The sequence below is a fragment of the Pongo pygmaeus genome, chromosome 10 (genome assembly GCF_028885625.2).
Source record: "Pongo pygmaeus isolate AG05252 chromosome 10, NHGRI_mPonPyg2-v2.0_pri, whole genome shotgun sequence".
Taxonomy (NCBI): Eukaryota; Metazoa; Chordata; class Mammalia; order Primates; family Hominidae; genus Pongo; species Pongo pygmaeus.
The window spans coordinates 73,022,293-73,042,230 of NC_072383.2; the positions used below are offsets into that span (position 1 = coordinate 73,022,293).

The 19,938-nt window shown below is 35.4% G+C and overlaps 1 protein-coding gene across 13 annotated transcripts in view; it reads right to left on the reverse strand.

The window, feature by feature from the left end:
- Window positions 1–10,865: 10,865 nt before the first annotated feature.
- KCNC2 (potassium voltage-gated channel subfamily C member 2) overlaps window positions 10,866–19,938 on the reverse strand; it is a 173,057-nt gene continuing 163,984 nt past the window's right edge. For 2 of the 13 annotated variants that reach the window (XM_054444665.2, XM_054444666.1), the window contains exons 4-5: window positions 18,952–19,116; window positions 10,866–14,038 (exon numbers count right to left, since the gene is read on the reverse strand). In XM_054444665.2, the coding sequence (XP_054300640.1) occupies window positions 13,902–14,038; window positions 18,952–19,116 (302 nt within the window). In that variant the 3' untranslated portion in view covers window positions 10,866–13,901. Of the gene's footprint in view, window positions 14,611–15,245; window positions 15,465–18,951; window positions 19,117–19,938 lie in introns of those variants that run through there. The other 11 variants (XM_054444672.2, XM_054444668.2, XM_054444670.2 and 8 more) reach the window with 11 other exon arrangements.

The following is a 19,938-nucleotide window of genomic DNA, read 5'->3' on the forward strand; positions in this document are numbered from 1 at the left end:
GAGTTACATGAAATTTCCTTATCGAATTTTTATTGTAAAAAATACTTAAAAATGAAAATATAAGTTGTATCAATTTACAACACATTGACATTATTTTACAAATACTGTTGTCTCAAATTTAGAATCAAATTTGGTAGTTGTAAAATAAATGTCCTAATAAAAATATTTGGCCTGCTAGTAAATGACTATCTAACCTATATGGTACGCAGGAGCATGATATTTTTAAAGTCTGTAATGGTTCCACTCAGTTTCTATATTTTGAACTTAATCAAACACCATTAATAAATGATCACTGCCAAAATACATGACAATGATGTGATATTTTATCACATGCACAAAATTACTCTAAACAAATCAATGTATTTTCAGATCATAATAGAGTTAAGAAACTGTCCTGATTATTTTAATTTCATCTACTGCTGGTGAAATGTAACATTGATATGACTAGTTTTTAAATTTTGGTCATTTTTAAAATATTTTTTGACCCAATAATTTCATCTTTGGAATAATTTTCAGGAAAAATCCTGCCAAAAAATAAAATAAAGTGGACATACGGAAAGTGGTCAATGCCTTCTTACGTATAATGGAAAGGAGGAAAAAGAAATAGAAATTATGAGTGACTTAGGGAAATGAATAAGTAGGGAACAACAATCTACTGAGATAATATGCGTCCTTTTAAAATTTTAATTGCTAAGAAAATGCATCAATTTGAGAAAATTATTTCAGAAAGAATACTATTCTATTAATTGTAATTTCAAGGATCTGTCTTCCATTATAGGCCTTGCCAAATAAGAAAAATACATGTGGAAATTTTTTTTGTTTCTTCTTTTTTGTTTTGCTTATTTGTTAATAATACACATAGATAAAACTTATTTTTAAAATAATGTACATGCCTAGGCCTCATCCCTAGAAGCCCTTAATTTCAAAAGTTAAAGGTTACATACAAGGATCTGTATTTTTAAACAGCAGCAACATTTTTTTTTTAAATTAGAGCTGGGATTAGAGACCAATACATTAGATAGAGTTTTTCAGTGCAGAGATTCATCATTCAGCTGTTCAAGTCTGCTTCTATCAGGTTGAAAATAGTTACAGCACAGGCTGTGAGCAAAGAATAAAGTAAGATTATAAAGGTAGATGGAGACCAAATTGAAGCATGAATTATGTGATGTTAAATACACACACACACACACACACACACGTTAACGAAATAAAATGAGACTACAAAAGGGAAAAAGGCAAATTGACGAAATGAAAACATTTGGTTTGTAAAGTGGAAAATTACTGAATTATAGTTAATTTTTTCCCTTTTATTGATTTTTATGAGAGCTTTTACTATTTTGTGGGAAAAAAATCTTATTTGTTTTAAAGAGAAAGAATCTTCTGTGGATAATGAACCAACATATTTATATCTTCAACTGAAGTGACAAATTTATAAATAACTCATATGTGGCGTATACGACCCACACTTGAGAAGATAAATTAGAGAACTGCAGTTTCATTAACTGTTTAAGAGAATCAACTAAAAAACATGAGTATTAACTAAACCGACTCTTACCGTATAATCCAGAAATTGTGCTCCTTTTTATTTACCCAAATAAGTTGAAATTTTATTTCCACACAGAAACCTGAACACAGATGTTTATAGCAGTAAGATGTCTGTGATAGCTAATTTTGTGTGTCAACTTGTCAACTTGCCTGGATGCCCAGATATCTGGCTAAATGATATTGCTAGGTAAGTCACTGAGGGTGTTTCCAGAAGACAGTAGCATTTGAATTAATAGACTAAATAAAGTAAGTTGCCTTCTCCAATGTGAGTGAGTATTATCCAATTTTTTGTGGGCCCAAAAAGACAAAAATGATGAAGGAAATGAGAATTCACTCTCTCTTCTTGACTTTTTGAGCTGGAACATTGATCTTCTGTGGCCTTTAACTGGGTCTTATATAATCAGCACTCTTAGCTCTCAAGACTTTAGACTCAGAAACTCAGACTAGAACTAGTCTACTGGCTTTTCTGGGTCTCTGGCATACAAACATGACATTTCTCATCCTTTTATAACCATGTGAGCAACTTTCTTATAATAAATCTCTTTTTTTATATATATGTATATATATGTATATATATATGTGTATATATACATATATATATGTGTATATATACACATATATATATATGTATATATATACAATTTCCTATTGGTTCTGTTTCTCTGGAAAACCTTGACTAATGTAGACTCTATTACTGAAGGTGGTTCTAGAGGAACAGAATTTTAAGAATAAGTTTTCTATATTGGTTCTGGGATTTTGGGAACTGACTTTCTAATCTGATTGGGTTTGAAGATGTGAAGACTATTTTCAGTAGTAAAGAGAGCATTGATGTTCCATGGCATCAACTGCTGAGAGATACACAAGCTATCTACATACAGTATTCTTAGTCAACCACTTATAAGAAGCAAAGAGCTGGGTGACTGTGTGTTTAATACTTTCCAGAATTTTTGGAAAACTGACAAATGCAATGAGGTTGGCTGATTGCTACTAATGTGACTGAAAAAGCAGGGAAACAACAGGATGATCACAGAGATTCAAACTTTTAGCTCAAGTACCACATAAATGACCTGAAAGCTTCCAGGTGTCCACTGAAGGAGACCCTTATCTACTGTAGCTATAAGATTGAAATTGCTGAAAATCAAATGAAGAATCTCATCCTGTAACTGGCTGAACTACAATGGAAAATGAACTCCAATATTAATTGGGAAAAAATAGGATCCTGTAAATTGGGATGGTAACGTGTGGGAAAACACTGATGAAGCTGAGAACATCAAGCCCCTAAATTCTGAGTCTTCTTTGCCGGTGAGTAATGTGTCCCCTACCTGCAGGAAGAGTGACCTCCCATTCCTAGCAGAAATGTTCTCCCAACTCCCAGCAGTATCAGCCTTTCCATCCTTTCCTTGTCTGAGGAAATGAATTCTGCATTGCCTGAGGAATCCATAATGACCTTCTCTGAGGCAGTTGCCATGCAAGACATTGCTGACTTTCTTCAAGCCAAACCCCCACCAGCCCTCTTTCTTCTAGACCTGTAACTACTCACAAATCTCAGCAGATCTCCAAAGGTAAGATACAAAGTGTGACCAATGAAGAATTGTCCTACACTCCAAAAGAACTACTTGAGTTTTCTAATTTCTACAAGAAACCAGGGAACATGTATGTAGAAAAGGATATTAAGAGTATGGGATAATGTTGGAAGCAACATAAAGTTAGATCAGGCCAAATTTATTGATATACGATCACTAAGCAGAGATTTTGCATTTAATGTTGATGCTTGTGGAAATTAAAAAGGATTCTAACAGTTTTATTGGTTGGTTGGCTAAAACATGGACCTCATAACCTGCAGTGAGCAAATTAGAAATGCCAGACCAGCCTTGGTTTAATGTAGAGGAAGGAATTTAAAGGCTTTGGAAGACTTGAATGTTAGATGGGATTTTGTCATTGCAGATCTACTCATTTACACTGGAAGGGTCCAGAAGATGTATCTTTCTCTACTAGCATGAGAACAAAATTTGTGAGGGGAGCCATGGTATTCTTGAAGTATTCTGTGATCCCTCTTTTCTGTAGGCAAGACCGTGGGGTGGGAACTACAGCCACTGAATCAGGAATCCTAAATGCAATGGAAGCAACTGATTCCAGGGTGGAATGGTTAAAGTGGTGGGCACTCAGTCATCAATGGAAAGGTAGGTGTAGTTGCCATAGTGAGTGGCAGAGTCAAAGCAGCAATAAGAATAGTTTGGCTCCTACACACCTATTGCATTGGCTAGTTTATCATGGTGTTCCTAGAAGTGAAATAAATATTCCTATTTATTCCTACTAAATTGTTACTTGATCTACATAAGAAGAAAAGTTTTAGGTGAAAGAAGAAAAGTCTAACCTGAAACATTAAGACAGAGGCACTGCTTATCAACCAATTCCCAGAGTTGATCCAGTTTACAGACCCAAAGTCTTTCTCACTCCATTGCCCAGGCTGGAGTGCAGTGGCACGATCTCGGCTCACTGCAACTTCTGCCTCCTGGATTCAAGCACTTCTCCTGCCTCAACCTCCCGAGTATCTGGGATTACAGGCATGTGCCACCACACCTGGTTAATTTTTATATTTTTAGTAGAGACAGGTTTCACCATATTGGTCAGGCTGGTCTCAAACTCCTGACCTTAAGTGATCTGCCCACCTCCACCTCCCAAAGTGCTGGGCTTACAGGCATGAGCCACAGTGCCTGGCCCAGATCCAAAGTCTTTTGAATAAAGGGGAGGCCAGGTATCCTTGAGAAAGGATCCCAGTACACTACCAAAAATTTATATTGGTGATCTTTCTCCCAGACTTCCCCAAAGAGACTTATGACCTTTTATCAGGGTAGCTGTGCACTAGGGGAAAAGGAAATAATCAGACCTTTTGGAGAATACTAGACACTAGCTCTCAACTGACACGAATTCCAAGAGGCATAAAATGTTACTGTGGTCTAACAGTCATATTGTGGGTTATTGAAGTCAGGTGATGAAGCTTTAGCTCAAGTCTATCTCACAGTAAGCCCAGGAAAAGTCCCTTACCCCATCCTTTGGTTATTTATACAGACACAGAATGCACAATTGGAATAGGTATACTCAAAAACTGGTTTCCTGATATGTGGAGTGAGGGCTATTATGGTGGGAAAAGTAAGTGGAAGCCATTGGAAATGCCAGTAAACTGAAAGCAACATTGCATTCCTGTAGGAATTTCAAAGATTAGTCCCACTATCCGGGACTAGAAAGATGCTGGGGTGCTGATCCCCACCCACATCCCCATTTAACTCTCCTATTTGACCTATGCAGAAGAAAGATTGATCTTAGAGACTGACAGTGAATTATTGTAAGCTTAACTAGGTAGTGGTTCCAATTGCAGTTGGTATATCAGATGTAGTTTCATTGTTTGAGAAAATTAACACATTCCCTGATGCTTGGTATAGAACTATTAATGTGGCAAATGCCTTTTCTTTCATCCCTGTCAATAAGGCGCACCAGAAGCTGTTTGGTTTTCACTGAAAAGGCCAGCAACACACCCATACCATCTACCTCAGGAGTATATCATGCTCTCCAGCCCTATGTCATAATTTACTTTGCAAAAATCTTGATCACCTTTTCCTTCCCTAAAATATCACACATCAATTACATCAATAGCATTATGCTGATTGGACTTAGTGAGCAAGAAGTAACAACCACTCCAGACTTACTGGAAAGACAGTTTCATGTCAGAAGGTAGTAAACAAATCTGACAAAAATTCAGAGCATTCTACCTAAGTGAAATTTCTAGAGGTTCAGTGGCATATGGTGTGCCAAGATATCTCTTCTAAGGTGAGGAATAAGTTGTTGCCTCTGGCCTCTCCTACAATCCCAAACAAGGCAAAATATATAATGGGTCTCTTTGGATTTTGAAGGCAATATGTAATTCATTTGGATGTGTTACTGCTGCCCACTTACTTAGTGACCTGAGAAACTGCTACTTTTGAGTGGGACACAGAAAGACAAGGCTTTGCAACAGGTCTAGGCTGCTGGGCAATCTGCTCTGCCACTTGGGCCATATGATTCAGGAGATTCAATGGCAAATTCAAAGGTAGATTGGGATGCTGTTTGCACACTTTGGCAGGAAACCGTAGGTAAATCACAGCATAGATTCAAGATTGCAGGGCAAAGCTTTGCCATCTTCTGCAGATAACTACTCTCCTTTTAAGAAACAGCTCTTGGCCTGGTATTGGGTATTAGTAGTGACTGAATACATAACCATGGAACACCAAGTTACCATGCAACCTGAGCTGCCTATTATGAACTGGGGTAGGTATCCACAGCAGCACTTCATCATCAAATAGAATTGCTGTATAAGTAACTGAGCCTGAGGCACAATTATATGAAGAAATAGCCAAATGCTCATGGTTTTCCACTGCTGCTACACTGCCTTCTCTCTCTCAGCTGCCTACACCTACGTTTTACTGAGGAGTTTCTTAATATCAGTGACAAGGGAAGAGAAAACTCTGGCCTGGTTTACAGATGGTTCTGTATGATATGTTGACATCACCCAAAAGTAGACAGCTGCTGGATTACAACCTCTTTTGGGGACATTCCTGAAGAGCAGTGGTAAGGGAAATCTTCCCAGTGAGCAGAACTTTCAGGAGTAAATCTGGTTGTTTTCCTTGCTTAGAAAGAGAAATGGCCAAATGTGTCATTATAAACCTAATACATGGGTTGTGGCTAATGGTGTGGCTGGATAGTCAGGGAATTAAAAGAAACATGATAGGAAAATTGGTGACAAGGAAATTTGGGGAAGCATATGTGGTTGGACCTTTCTGAATGAGCAAAAAACGAAGATAAATGTGTTGCATGTGAATGCTCACCAAAGGGTGACCTCAACAGAGGAACATTTTCATAATGAAGTGGATAGGATGACCCATTTTGTGGATACCAGTCAGTCTATTTCCCCAGCCATTCCTGTCATCACTCAGTGGGCTGATGAACAAAGTGGCTATGGTGGTGAGGATGTAGGTCATACATGGGCTCGACAACATGGACTTCTACTCACCAAGGTCAGCCTGGGGATGGCCATTGCTGAATGTCTAATCTGCCAGCAGCAGAGATCAACACTGGTCTCCAATAAGGCATCATTTCCTGCCATGATTAACCCACTCTCTGGTGATAGGTTGATTATACTGGACTGCTTCCATCATGGGAGGAGCAACATTTAGTTCTTATTGGATTACAGATTTACTCTGGATATAGATTTGTCTTCCTTGCACTCATTGCTTCTACCTAAACTACCATCCCTGGAATTACAGAATGCCTTATCCACTACATGTTTTCTACACAGCATTGCTTCTGATCAAGAAACTCACTTCACAACAAAAGAAGCGGGACAGTGGGCCTATGCTCATGGAATTTACTGGTCTTACCATGTTCCCCACCATCCTGAAATTCTGGTTTCTGAGATAATGGTGAATGGCCTTTGGATACTCAGTTATAGCACTAGCTAGGTAGCAACACTTGCAAGGCTGGAATGAGGTTCTCCAGAAGGCTATGTATTTTCTGAATTAGCGTCCAATATATTGTGCTGTTTCTTTCATAGCCAGGATTCACGGGTCTAGAAATCAAGGGGTGGAAATGAGAGTGGCACCACTCACTCTTAGTCCTAGTGCCCCAATATCAACATTTTTGCTTCCTGTTTCCATGACTGAATGCACTCCTGGCCTAGAAGTCTTACTTCTAAAGGGAGAAATGTTTTCACCAGGGGACAAAACAATGATTCCACTGAAATGCAAGTTAAGACTTATGCCCAGTCACTGGACTCTTCATGCCTGTTAAACAAAAGGCAAAGAAGAGAGTTACTGTGTTGGCTGGGGTGATTGACTCTGACTACCAATGCACAATTGGACTACTACTCTGCAACACAGGCAAGGAAGAACGTGGCTGGAACACAGAAAATCTTTTACAGTGTTTTTAATGTTACCATATCCAGTGATTAAGGTCAATGGAAAACTACAACAACCCAGTTCGGAAAGTTTGGGTAACCCCACCAAGTAAACCAGCTGAGGTGCTTGCTGAAGGTAAAAGGAATACAGAATGGGTGATGGAAGAAGGTAGTCATAAATACCAGCTATGGCTATGTGGTCAATTTCAGAATTGTAATTGCCATGAGTATTTGCTCCTTATTTTGTTATGTATACATTGTATGTGTGTATATAAAAATCTTTGTTTTCTTTTCTCTCATTTGTTTATCATGCAACATGATATGCTCTGACTTTATGTTGTAGTATTTAAGTACTATTAATTTTGTATCAGAACTTTCAAGTTATAGGATATTAAAGAGAAGAGTAATCATCACTTAAGGAATTTATCGTCTCTTCTGGTTTAGTACACTTTTGGACAAAAACATGATAGTTGTATTACATTAGCCAGAATTTTGACCTCATTCTTGTCTTTACTTGGAGATTATGGTTTAAGGAGCTGCTTTTGAAGTGCCAAGAGTGCCAAGTTGACAAGGAATGGACTTGTGATGGTTAATTTTATGCATCAAGTTGACTACGACAGACATCTAGTTAAACAATATTTCTGAGTGTGTCTCTGAGGGTATTTCTGGAAGAAATTAGAATTTGAATCAATGGACTGAGTAAAGCAGATTGCCTTTCCCAATGTGGGTGGGCAAGATCCAATCTGAGCGCCTGAATAGAACAAAAAAGTAGAGGAGGAAAGATTCCACTCTGTCTGCCTGGCTGTTTGATCTGGCATGTCAGTCTTCTGTTCTTGGACTGAGACTTACATAAGTACTACTTCCTCTCAGGCCTTTGGATTTGAATGGGAATTTACACCATCAGTTCTCCTGATTCTCAGGCCTTCAAATTCAGACTGAAATTATACCACTGGTTGTCCTGGGTCCCTAGCTTGTGGATAGCAAATTATGATTATGGTACTTCTCAGCCTCCATAATCACATGAGCCAATCCCTTATAATAAATCTCTTTATATAATTGTGTGTGGGGATGTGGGGATGTGGGGATGTGGGGATGTGGGGATGTGGGGGGTGGGGGGTGGGTGGGTGTATTTTCATTCTATGAGTTCTTTTTCTCTGAAAAACCTTGATGAATACAATATCCAGTAGGTGAATGGATAAGCTGTGGTATGTCCAGAGAATGCAATTATTATACAGTGCTAAAAATAAATGAGCTATCAAGTCGTGAAAAGACATGGAAAAATCCTAAATGTATATTACTAAGTAAAATAAACCAATCTGAAAAAAAATACATACCATACGATTCCAACTATATGACATTCTGGAAAAGGCAAAACTATGGAGACAGTAAAAAGATCCCCCCACCCCCGCTAAAATTAAGGGGAAGAAAGGATGAATTGGATTAACACAGAGGATTTTTAGGGTAAACTATTCTATATGACACTACAATGGTGGGTGAATGTCATTATACATTTCTCAATACCTATAGAATGTAGAGTACCTATAGTGAACTCTAACGTAAATTATGGACTTTGGGTATTAATGATGAGTCAGTGTAGTTATAGGCTCTTCGACTGTAACAGATGCACCCCTGTAGAGTCAAATGTTCATAGTGGGGGAAGTTGTGCATGCATGCACGGGGGCAGAGCTACATGAAAATCTGCTGAATTTTCCTGCGAGGATAAAACTTCTTTAAAAAGTAAAATATTTTTTAAACAAATGAATGTTAGGTTATCTGGGATTCACAATGGTGGTGGCCACACCCTTTGACGATCTTAGTATTCAAATTGCATATTCAGTCGTTGGTCACCTTGACATGATAGTGTGATAACAAAATCAATCTTGTAATATTAATTCTATCAAATTATTTAATTTTCAGAGAATAGTGAAACATATCATATCCTCTGAACAAAGTTTGGTGAAGAACAGGGAATTAGAAAATTTAAAATCAGTATTAATGACACTGAGCTCACATTACAGAACATTAGCACATATCTATAGTTTAATAATGTTTGGGCATTTAAACAATTAAATTTTGGCAGTGGAAATTGGATGGAAGAAAGAATTTTTTTCAGTAAGAAAAAAATTTAACTACGTATTTTAATCATCTGAAACTTCCATGGATTTCAATAATTTAATAGATTCATTTAGCTCTAAATGTCTTCAAGCATGTCATAAATCCTCTGAAGTCTCTGCTTTGTAATGTAGCCTGTTAATATTCATTATAGCCTGACAATATTCATTGTCTAAGATAAATTCACTTTTGCTATTCTATTAGTATGTCTAGTGATTTATTTCAAAGATAAAATAAATGCCTTAACTTTTCATTCATGACTTTTTAATTCTGATATTTTAATCAAAATTTGATGGGAATTATTATCTATTACAATGCATTATTTCCTATTCCTACAAATTTTTCCTTTTTACAGTAAATCCAACATCCTCACATCATTAAAAATCTTTTAATAGCAATTATATTTGGACAGATTCCCTTTTCTGAGCTGTTTCTTAATAGTCTTTTAATAGTCATCATGGAACATTTTTAGGCACTGCAAAGATATAGAAAAGATTTTGCTTTGCTTAGTCAAAAGTGTTGAATTCTCCAGTATTTTTTTCTTTTATCTCACCCCTCTCCTACCCCTGGATGGTGACATAGAATTTTATAGGGTAAACTTACATGTGTTCCCACAATATAAGTGGAAGGCCAACTATGTATGGTGTGCTTCTGAAAGAGAGGCCTGTTACCCAAAGGTAAGACAGAAGCCATCTTTGATAGGGCATTTACAACTAGAGGCCCAGTAAATATTTAATCCACAAAAAAGTATGACAGGGAACACTATCTGTGGCAAAAATGTAAATGAACAGTTCTGCCTCTCTCATCCTTAACTTTATCACCCGTAAAATGAAAACAAAATTATCTGCCTCTAGAATTGCTGTAATGATTAACTTGGAAAACATAAATAAAAACTCAGCCCTTTGGGAGGCTGAGGCAGGAGAATTACTTGAGGCCAGGAGTTCGAGAACAGCCTAGGCAACATAGCAAGACCCCCATCTCTATAGGAAAAAAGAAAATTTCAGCACTAATCATAAATACTTTATAAATGTCAGATACCATAATACTTAATAATTTTAAAATCTCAGAATTATGAGAGAAATATAGGCAGATGAAAGAAGAAGAATACACTGGCTATTTGCCTAACGCTTGAATGATAGATAGTTAGAGCTGTGTATGTTTTTAAATCCTTTTATCCCAAATTCTTCATTGCATACAAGAGCCTGGTGTGATACCATAAAACATAAAAATAGTAAAGTCTGTTGGAAACTGCACCACAAAGAAAAGAGCCAAGAAAATAATTTGAGTAATTTAATCAGATAACATTCAAGTTTATCCCCAGCTCATTTGCCTTTTATTCTTCATTTCAGTTAGTTACATTTCCACTGGTTATCATCAAGGTTGTGCATGCGCCTTGAAATGTTCACAAAAGGTCCACGATACAGGGGTTTATAATAGGCTATATGTTATATTCAGAATCCCAGGGGAACTAATAGACGCTGGAAATATTGATTAAGCAAGATGTAAAAATCTTATACAGTTTCATCTACAACAGTTTTAAAGACACGTACAAGCTTCATTTGCCACAAAACTCACAAAAAAGTAATTGATTAAAGAATATCTCTTTTATGCAAAATATACATTTTAGGATATAATTTGATATTCTACTATATACTGACATTGCTCCTTGATCATTGAATAAAAAAATACTCTCATTGCCAGAATTATGTTTTTGTAATATTTATAATTGAGGTAATAATGATAAAAGACTTAAACTATGAATAATGTTGGTGAGTTTCATTTAAGCTGTAACAATTTCCCAGAACTAAACAAATATGTGACTAAACACAGGTCATTTTTGATAAATGAATACTAACAATTTCACAACATAATTGACAAGCTGATTACATCAGTAATTTATAAGAAAATTATACAATCAAGTTCATAGATTCAACCAACAAAGTAGAAATAAGGGAAATTAAGACAGAACTATACTACATCAGTATCACTGCCTTAAGTAATTCACAGCACAACCTAATGTGGGCCCATGAAGAGTAATTCAAAGAAGTGTGGGCCTTACTTGAAACTTCAGAGATGTTGATCATGAATTTGGCTTCTTTTGATGAGAAATGGCCAAGACTGTTGACCCATGCACACATGTTGGTATTTACAGTTGTTTCATGGACACTGGCCAGTCTACAAGCAGAGCACTCGCATGGGGAGCACCAGATGAGTTCCAGCTACAGTTCTTTTATAAGCTTTAAGTGCCTCATGAAGACGCGAGGATCTCTTCCAAATGCAACCTGGTCACATCAGGGCACATTCAGCAGCAGAAGTCTGTTTCCAGTATAGTCCTTGGTATGGCTAAATTCCACTGTCCCTTTCTCAGCAGTCAATAATCCATGATAAATTCTGTATAACACTGTAGTCAATAACAGCAGCACCAGACAGCATATTAATTCTTTTACCATAAATTTGTGTGTAATTATAATGTTCTATGTGTGGTGTTATCAAAATAATCACTGTGTCTCTAAATATCATATATGTATGTCTGGATAAATACATTGCTGTACAACATCTCCAACATGCAGGTCATGCTCTAGGACTTGGGGATATAGAGTAATACATGTTTCGTGGCCAATAATAAAAGTGACAATTGTCTTCCTAACAAAAAATAAACATGAGAAATAGGAATTAATCAGCAGTCTCAAGGATCCCAAATGCCTTAGTAATATTATTTATCCCTCTATTTATTTTACGGCCTTTTTCTTCCCTCACATGCTCAATACATGAGACACACTATTGCTGTTGAATTCATAGGAATGCATAAATAGACTTTCTTCCACTCAGACTGAATGTGACTCCCTAAGGATTTTGTTGGAGTGTAGTAATGAATGCTGGTTGCTAGGTAGTAGAAACTGACACTGCAGCAGGCAACCAAGTGCAATGGTGAAATTGCTGCTTAAACCCTGCTTATCAAAAAGATTCACAGTGCCGATTAACTTAGGTAGTCTACAGGGCATCATTAATTTATACACAAAGCAGAGAGGCTGCTCCAAATAGCAAAAAATGGTATGGAGTCGGGGTTGGAGGGAGTCAATATTAAAATCATAAACATCTTACAGAGGCATTTCTGTGCTTCATGGAGACAGATGGCATATACAGGAAAGACAGGGCGCTAAGACAGACAGACAAGAACAACATACAGGACAAAGCACCTGATTAAACACTGCCTGAAAATCTGATTAATCTTTTGATTCAGGAATTTAAGGCTAGTCAAAAAAGCCTTCTGTGAACACCAGTGACATTTGATGTTTGCACAAAAATTAATAAATAAAAATAAAATAAGCGGGTAAAAAAAGACACGAGAGCTTTGGGTGATATTTGGCACTCTGCCTCTGAAAATGATGACAAACCCTGGGTTTTTTGTTTTTTTTTTTTTTAAAAAAAAAAAAAGAGTCTAGAACCAAGCAGCAATTTCTGGCTAAACAATGCAAGCCTGGCTGGCAGTTACCTTTCTCTCATGTTTTGTGCCTTCCCCAAGTCATTAAGTAAGAGATCTGGCCTCGGCTTGCGTGTAACCAGTAATGACAACCTCTTTGCAGTTATCTGTGTGCAAACAACCAGAGACATTCAGAACTCCAATACAGCATTTTTGAAGAAAAGTAAATCAATCAAGAAATTAAACTATTTAAAACATATATTTCTTTCAAATCATAAGAAAAAAATGTCAAGGAGAAAAGTGCCCACCCTGCCCCACAATTCAACATGCAGAACAGTCGAACAATGCTTTCATATCAGCAGGATGGTTCGATGCAAGTACACATATCCTGAGCTATCCACCGTCCCCGAACTCAGCAACATTGCTTTCAGGTGATAGAGACAAGATGGTCTATGCAAATGAGCTGACACAAGTCATGTTGTGTGCAATCAAGATAGGATCCCAGACATCTTCAAAATGGTTTACAGTCACAAGAAATAAAGTTCCAATGAAGTGGTTGGCATTTGGAAGCACACTGTTTTAAATATATCTCCCTGAAGATATGTTTATATATTAGTGCACTGGTCAATATCTGACACTATCTGTCATTTTATTGCAAAAGGAGATCAGGGCAATTAATAGGAGAAATCTTAGCACTACTTTAGACAATCTTTAAAGCCTGGGTAAGATTCATTAGCTACCCAAGTGGCATTTCTGACTTCAAATTGTAGTATCATGCAAGATTTATACTGTATTAATGGAGCCTGGAGTAACTCTACATTTAATTATTTTCATTATGGGGTAAACAGCACTTGAATTAATACAATTTAGCCGACTGATGCAGTTTGGTTGTTTGGTTTACAAGATAGATGGGATGGGAGATCGAGAGCGCCTCAGAGGACAAGGAGAGTTGTAGGGTGATGTTACTGGAGAGAGCCTCAGAGCATTGCCTGCCAAGCCCGCTATGTTGTTTAAGCTTCGGGATTTTTCATATCCTTTTATGAAAAAATGCACAGACATCAGTTGAATTCAACCAGAATACAGACAGACAAATAATACCATGCAGGGTAATCAAAAGTGCTACTTTCAAGCTCAAAGAAGAATTTGTTTACAAAGAATTTAATATTGAGACAATTTATAACTCTAAAAAATGAAGCTCACTGTAGTTGCCATTTTGAAAAGATTAAACCAGCCATCACAAATTATGGTTACAATACTTCAAAATCTATTTTTTCCCAGATTATAGTTAGCAATAATGTAATTTTGGCATATAGAATACTAGAACTCATTTAAGAATTAGGCAAAGCAACTTAAGTAAGATATAAGCTTGACTAATATTTTTAAATTTCAGAATGTTGTTCTTGAAAAAGAGAGAAATAAGTAGGCTACTTTTTCTCTTTTCATTTTTTATTTCCTAAGCCAATAAAGCATACTTAAGTTTAAATGGACAACTCTTTTTCCAGCATATTTAATCTTCCAGCTTTATAGGGTTAAAAGATGATTCTTAAATAATGGCATTTGGTGCCATTATCCAGGTGATGTAGGATGGAATGCCCATTTCTAATTCCTTGGGTAAGAAAAGTAAAGGAAAAAAAAAAAGAAAATGAATGAAATATAAATTAAGTCATAATTTCAGTGAAATAAGTTTGAATTTGATTACATGATGTTTTCAGCTGATTTCCACCCCCGACCTTCCCACCCAGGAATTGAGAATAATTTGGTGTTAATTCATCTTTTCTTTCTATTATATCACACCTTGATCTTTTGTTCATGATAGCCACGAACTTACAGAATAAAAGATGCTCTCACAAACTTTAGTCTTATTCCTTAGCTACTTAAGCAACCCTATCAAGGTCACCTTTGGAAATACTTGTATACTGTAGTTTTTTTTATTACAAAATATTAGAGACAGTTAAACGAGGTGGAAAGCACCTACTATAAATTTTGAAGTGAAATGTCTTAAAGCAGGGCAACTATTGACTAAAAAAGTAGTCATACTACAAAGCTTTGGAGATGAATGTTTTGACAGCTTCTTGAAAAATTGTTATAGAACAGGAAAATGAAATTCATTTTTGGCAACCAAAATTGAGCAAGTAGATACAATTCTAGTGGACTACTTGTCTCCCTTACACTATGTGACTTACTTTTTGGATTCTAATCAGACCTCGGTGTACTTGATGAGTGTGTGAGAAAAAAAAAAATGGGTCCATTGTTTTTCTTTATGTACCTTTCAGCTATTAGTCTTTAATTGAATCTTTTCATGGAACTTCCAGAGAAGAAGCCATGGATAGCTTTCCTCTTTTCATTGGAAGAGAAAAAGTGATGTATCTGATTATTTTATGTATGAGAGGCCAAGACAGACATAGGTGTGGATCGCAGTAACAGCTCTCTTACGGGGTAAAGCTCTCTTATGGGGTGAAGCTGGACTGGATAAGAAAAGAAAATGATGAACATTCCCCTCCCCTCACAAAATGCACACACATTAACTTTCAGCAGACTAGTTGCTTTCTTAGAAATTTTGTAGATAGAAATTTATGTCATCCATTAACTACGATAAATGTTCTCTAGCACATAGTCTCTGCTAATTAAATAATTATCTGCCAATGTTTTGTTAGTATTCTGAGCTATAAAACATGGGAGGTGGTATATATTTCATTTTATGCTGGTGAATGATGGAATAGTGGGAGGATATCTGAAATAATATTTAAGAATTGCAAGTAATTTGTCCCTAAATAGAAATTTTCACATGCACAGAGGGTTAGTTATTACTGCTCTTCTGAAAAGTGACTGAAAATATAACTTTGGGAATTGTAGGAAAAAAATTATCCTATGCCATCGAAGTTGACTGTATAACCTAAAAATGTAAACTAGACGATAAACATTGATTGGCTTTGATTAAAGGCAAAGTGGTGAATATGCATGAACTAAATGGGCTGTTAATAATTATACATCATCATACAGATTTACAGCTCTGTTCTCTACAGTCTCCTTGCTCCTACAAGACCCCCAGAAAGATAAAATTCTCTTTGGCAGTTTTATAGTGTTCATGCCGGTAATATATAAAACTTGGTTGCCATTCTAAATGTTATCTTTCTGAATTATAGTTTTACTATAAATATTCTATTCTGTTTATAGGTCCTATATTTCTAATGACTATAATTTCAGTGCCTATTTGAAAAGGCTTCCTTTCTAATTTAGTAACAAGTATTTATTAGTAAAATTATATATTATTCATATACATATTTTTTCTTTATTCTACATGTTCATTTATGATTAGAAAATTTGATAAAATGTTGTTTAATCAAGGTTTTACTCAAATGGCTGAAAATATAATTCATGAGAATAAACACTGTTGAACTTATTTTGAACTAACTTCTAGATATACAGCATTCATTTTAAATAATTCTTAAGAGCATGTGCTCATTTGTGGCAATACTGAAACTACCTACCCATGTGCTATCCACGAGCATGTTTTAGTTTATGCAATATGCTTTCTTAAAACAACAAACATGCATTCTAAGTATTGAGAGTTTTCTCTTTTAGAGAATCCTTAAAGTTTTCTTAATATATGCCCAATTACATTCATATTTTTAGCTAGAAAAATAATTCAGTGGGAATCCAGTAATTTATTTTCACTTACAGAGAATTTTTAAATATTAAAATCAAATCAGCAGGTAGACCAACTTGAGGGATAAATGAAAGGATTATATGGAAAATAGATGAATAGAAATAACAGCAGAAATCTATAACCTACATAAAGGGAAATAGGAGAAGAAATGAATAAATTTGTGATAGATATGATAAGATAACCAACTGAAACGATTAAGTGAAGTTAGCCAGAAGTACTACCATGCTTAGTAGGAAAAAACATATAGCTGTAACTACTTAAGCAAGAATGAAAAAGAGTTGATTATGATAAGAAAAGACAAACAATAAAAAACTCATGAATAAATTTTCAAAGATGTTCTCACTAATAAAAAGAATTTATACTTGTGAAATAAGATTGCATGTATAAATTTTCCATGCAAACTAAATATCTTATTAATTGCTTTGCTTGCAAAACTTTGCAATTTTATAGTAAAACTTTGTATTTAGATAGTGCCTTATAATTTGCAAAGCTTTTTCTCATTCGTGATTTTCTTTGACAGTTTAAAACTCAAAATATTGTCTAACATAGAAGAAAAACATTCTAGAGTTCTTTAAACACATAATCTTAGTATAAATATTGCATGTGATAATCTTATTGAATGCTGCTTAAAAATGTATGTAAATTTAACATGTATATACATTGCATATAGTGATTTAAGATATTCAATGCACTTAGAACAGCATGTTCTATATAAAATATTAGTTTGATATGATGATTACTATTTAACATGTACATATATTTTGCTCAAATACTATGGTAGTGTATTCACTCTCTTCAAAATATATTTAAAGATTTTTCTAGCACATATTTAATGTAAAACAGTAAACAACCAAGTAAATCTATTGAGAGGATTGAAATACATTTTGGTGCAAGAAATAGATGCAAACAATGGAAGTAATTGGAATGGAGAGGTATTTAAAATATTACTCATGAAAGGAACAAGAGTCCTTTGTCTTCTCTTTTAAGTCTCAAAGGCATAGAAGCAGAGAAGAAAAATCTAAAGTGATCAAAAGAAATGAAGAGAAGTACAACATGGGCAATAAAATATTTCAAAGAAAAAGGGATTCACAAAATAAATATTTGAGCCTTAAAATGGTAAATAATTCAATAGGGAGAAACTCCAATGAATAACAACTAAGCACAGTATTATTTAAATGCAGTTGTGCTAATATGAAAGTTTTAAGGTGGATTTTTATTCAAATTCAGTCAATTACCATAAGACATTATTATAGTTATTTCCCTATTCTGTCAACAAACAGAGGAAAAATAACTGTGGCAATAAAGCAACTGGAATTGTCAAAGTGGAAGCTAATAATAAAGCATACCACTTTTGACAAAAGTGGGTTTTAATTGTCATGAGACTATTCTTAAAGGGGAGGAAAAGATCCCAATTGTCCTAAGGTTGTAAAGTTTACCAAAAGGGAATAAAAAACCCTTTAGGGAATTGTTTAGACAGTGGTACAATCAAGGAAAAAGGACGCACATGATAAGTGGGAGCTTCAGTACTCTGTTATACTCTTTACCAAAGATGCTAGTCCCACAATTTTTATTCATTCAACCAAGATTTATTATCTTCTAGGTGTCAGGCACAGTTCATGTCTGTTGAAAAATAGTAATAAACGGATTTTTTTTATTATTGGTCCTGAAGAAAAATTCTGTAAGTGCATTTTGTGAGTACACAAGTAGGCTTTGAAGTGATTAGACATACTGTTCCATATGACTGAGGATCATGGGCCTTTGCAACCTTGAGACCCTCAGATAAACCACTGGAAAAAATTACTCATGTACTGGATTAGAGACATTAGAGAATGTTTAATGCTTTACTTTGAGAAAAAAAAACTTATAATTGTTTTATAGTCATGAATTACTCATCAAATATGTGCACAGAGCCAATTAGTGAGTTTTATTTTTTGCAGTGAAAAAAGATAGATAACTTTTAATGACCGCTGAGTACATTATATTAAAGTAATTGGATAAGTGATTTAATATTTACATATTCCATTCCAATTCTGCCCATAGACAAATGGCAAACCAAAGAAGAGAGAAAAAAGGATGAGATGTCTTTCAGATATGACGATCACATAGGTTATTACGTATTTTAACAAGTTTCTAAGGAGAGAAGATGTAATGGAGAGAGGAAAAGAGCACTGTACGCAGTCTTTCCTAGAAAATGATGAATGAGCATTTTACATTACTCCACGTATTTCCAACAGTTTATTGCTAAGTCACCTGTTATGATCTGATTAAATGCATGCCTACCTTTCCTGATCCCTCCATCAGAAGCACACGTGTAATCACCTGTCGTCAGTAGGAAACATGTTTCCCCTCTTCTGTTTTTGTCTCTGGTACTAGAGCGTCTGATGGGGAGCCTTTCTGGGGGTGATAGTGGCGGCTCACTTCCTGTACTGTCGTCACCTGATAACACTGGTCACAGCACCATGCCCATTGACAGACAGTGATGAATGAGGAAATGAGACAGTACAAAGAGTTTACACAGAATGCCGGTAGTCCAGTCACTCGATATACAAAACACAAGAATCACATCACAATAAGAAAAAGAATTTTTATCACTCTTCACGAAAAATTACATGGAGCAAAATGGAAATGTATTGAAAAGAATAGAAGTGTTCTTTGGGAGATTTTAATTCCATTTTGGATTTTATCTAATAGGAAATTGCCTTTCACACCACTAATATGAACTCAAAATAAATGTGAAAATGAATAAGCACGTGGATTATTGTCTTACAATTTTTGACGTTATCTATTTACTCTGAATAGGAATATTTAAAAATGGAACCTATTTAAGAAAATATCTTAACTTTGTCTTTGTGGTTATTTAAGAGACATGCTTTTATTAATTTCTGAAAGCATTGTGTCCAAAACTCTTAATAAAAATTATTCCAAAGCACACAAACTCCGTGTCCAGGTAGTCAAATTTGAAGCGGCAAAATATTTTTGAGCATGCAGTGAAACAAGGCCAACTTCTCCAAATGTCCTTGAAATAAGTATCTGTTTACTTCTGTATCCTTGCCAAAGACTTTCACATCCTATTGGCCTAGATACTAGCTTGTTATTTCAATGTTTACCTGGGATGATAGTGTGTCCTCTTTTCCCATGCCCTTCTTAAGGGCTCTGCATAGATACTTGAGAATAGTTTGATGAGAGCAGCAACACCAACTAAACTCTACCTTTCATAAATACATTCTTAACAGTTGTTAAATATATATTAGCAGAATTTGCATAGCA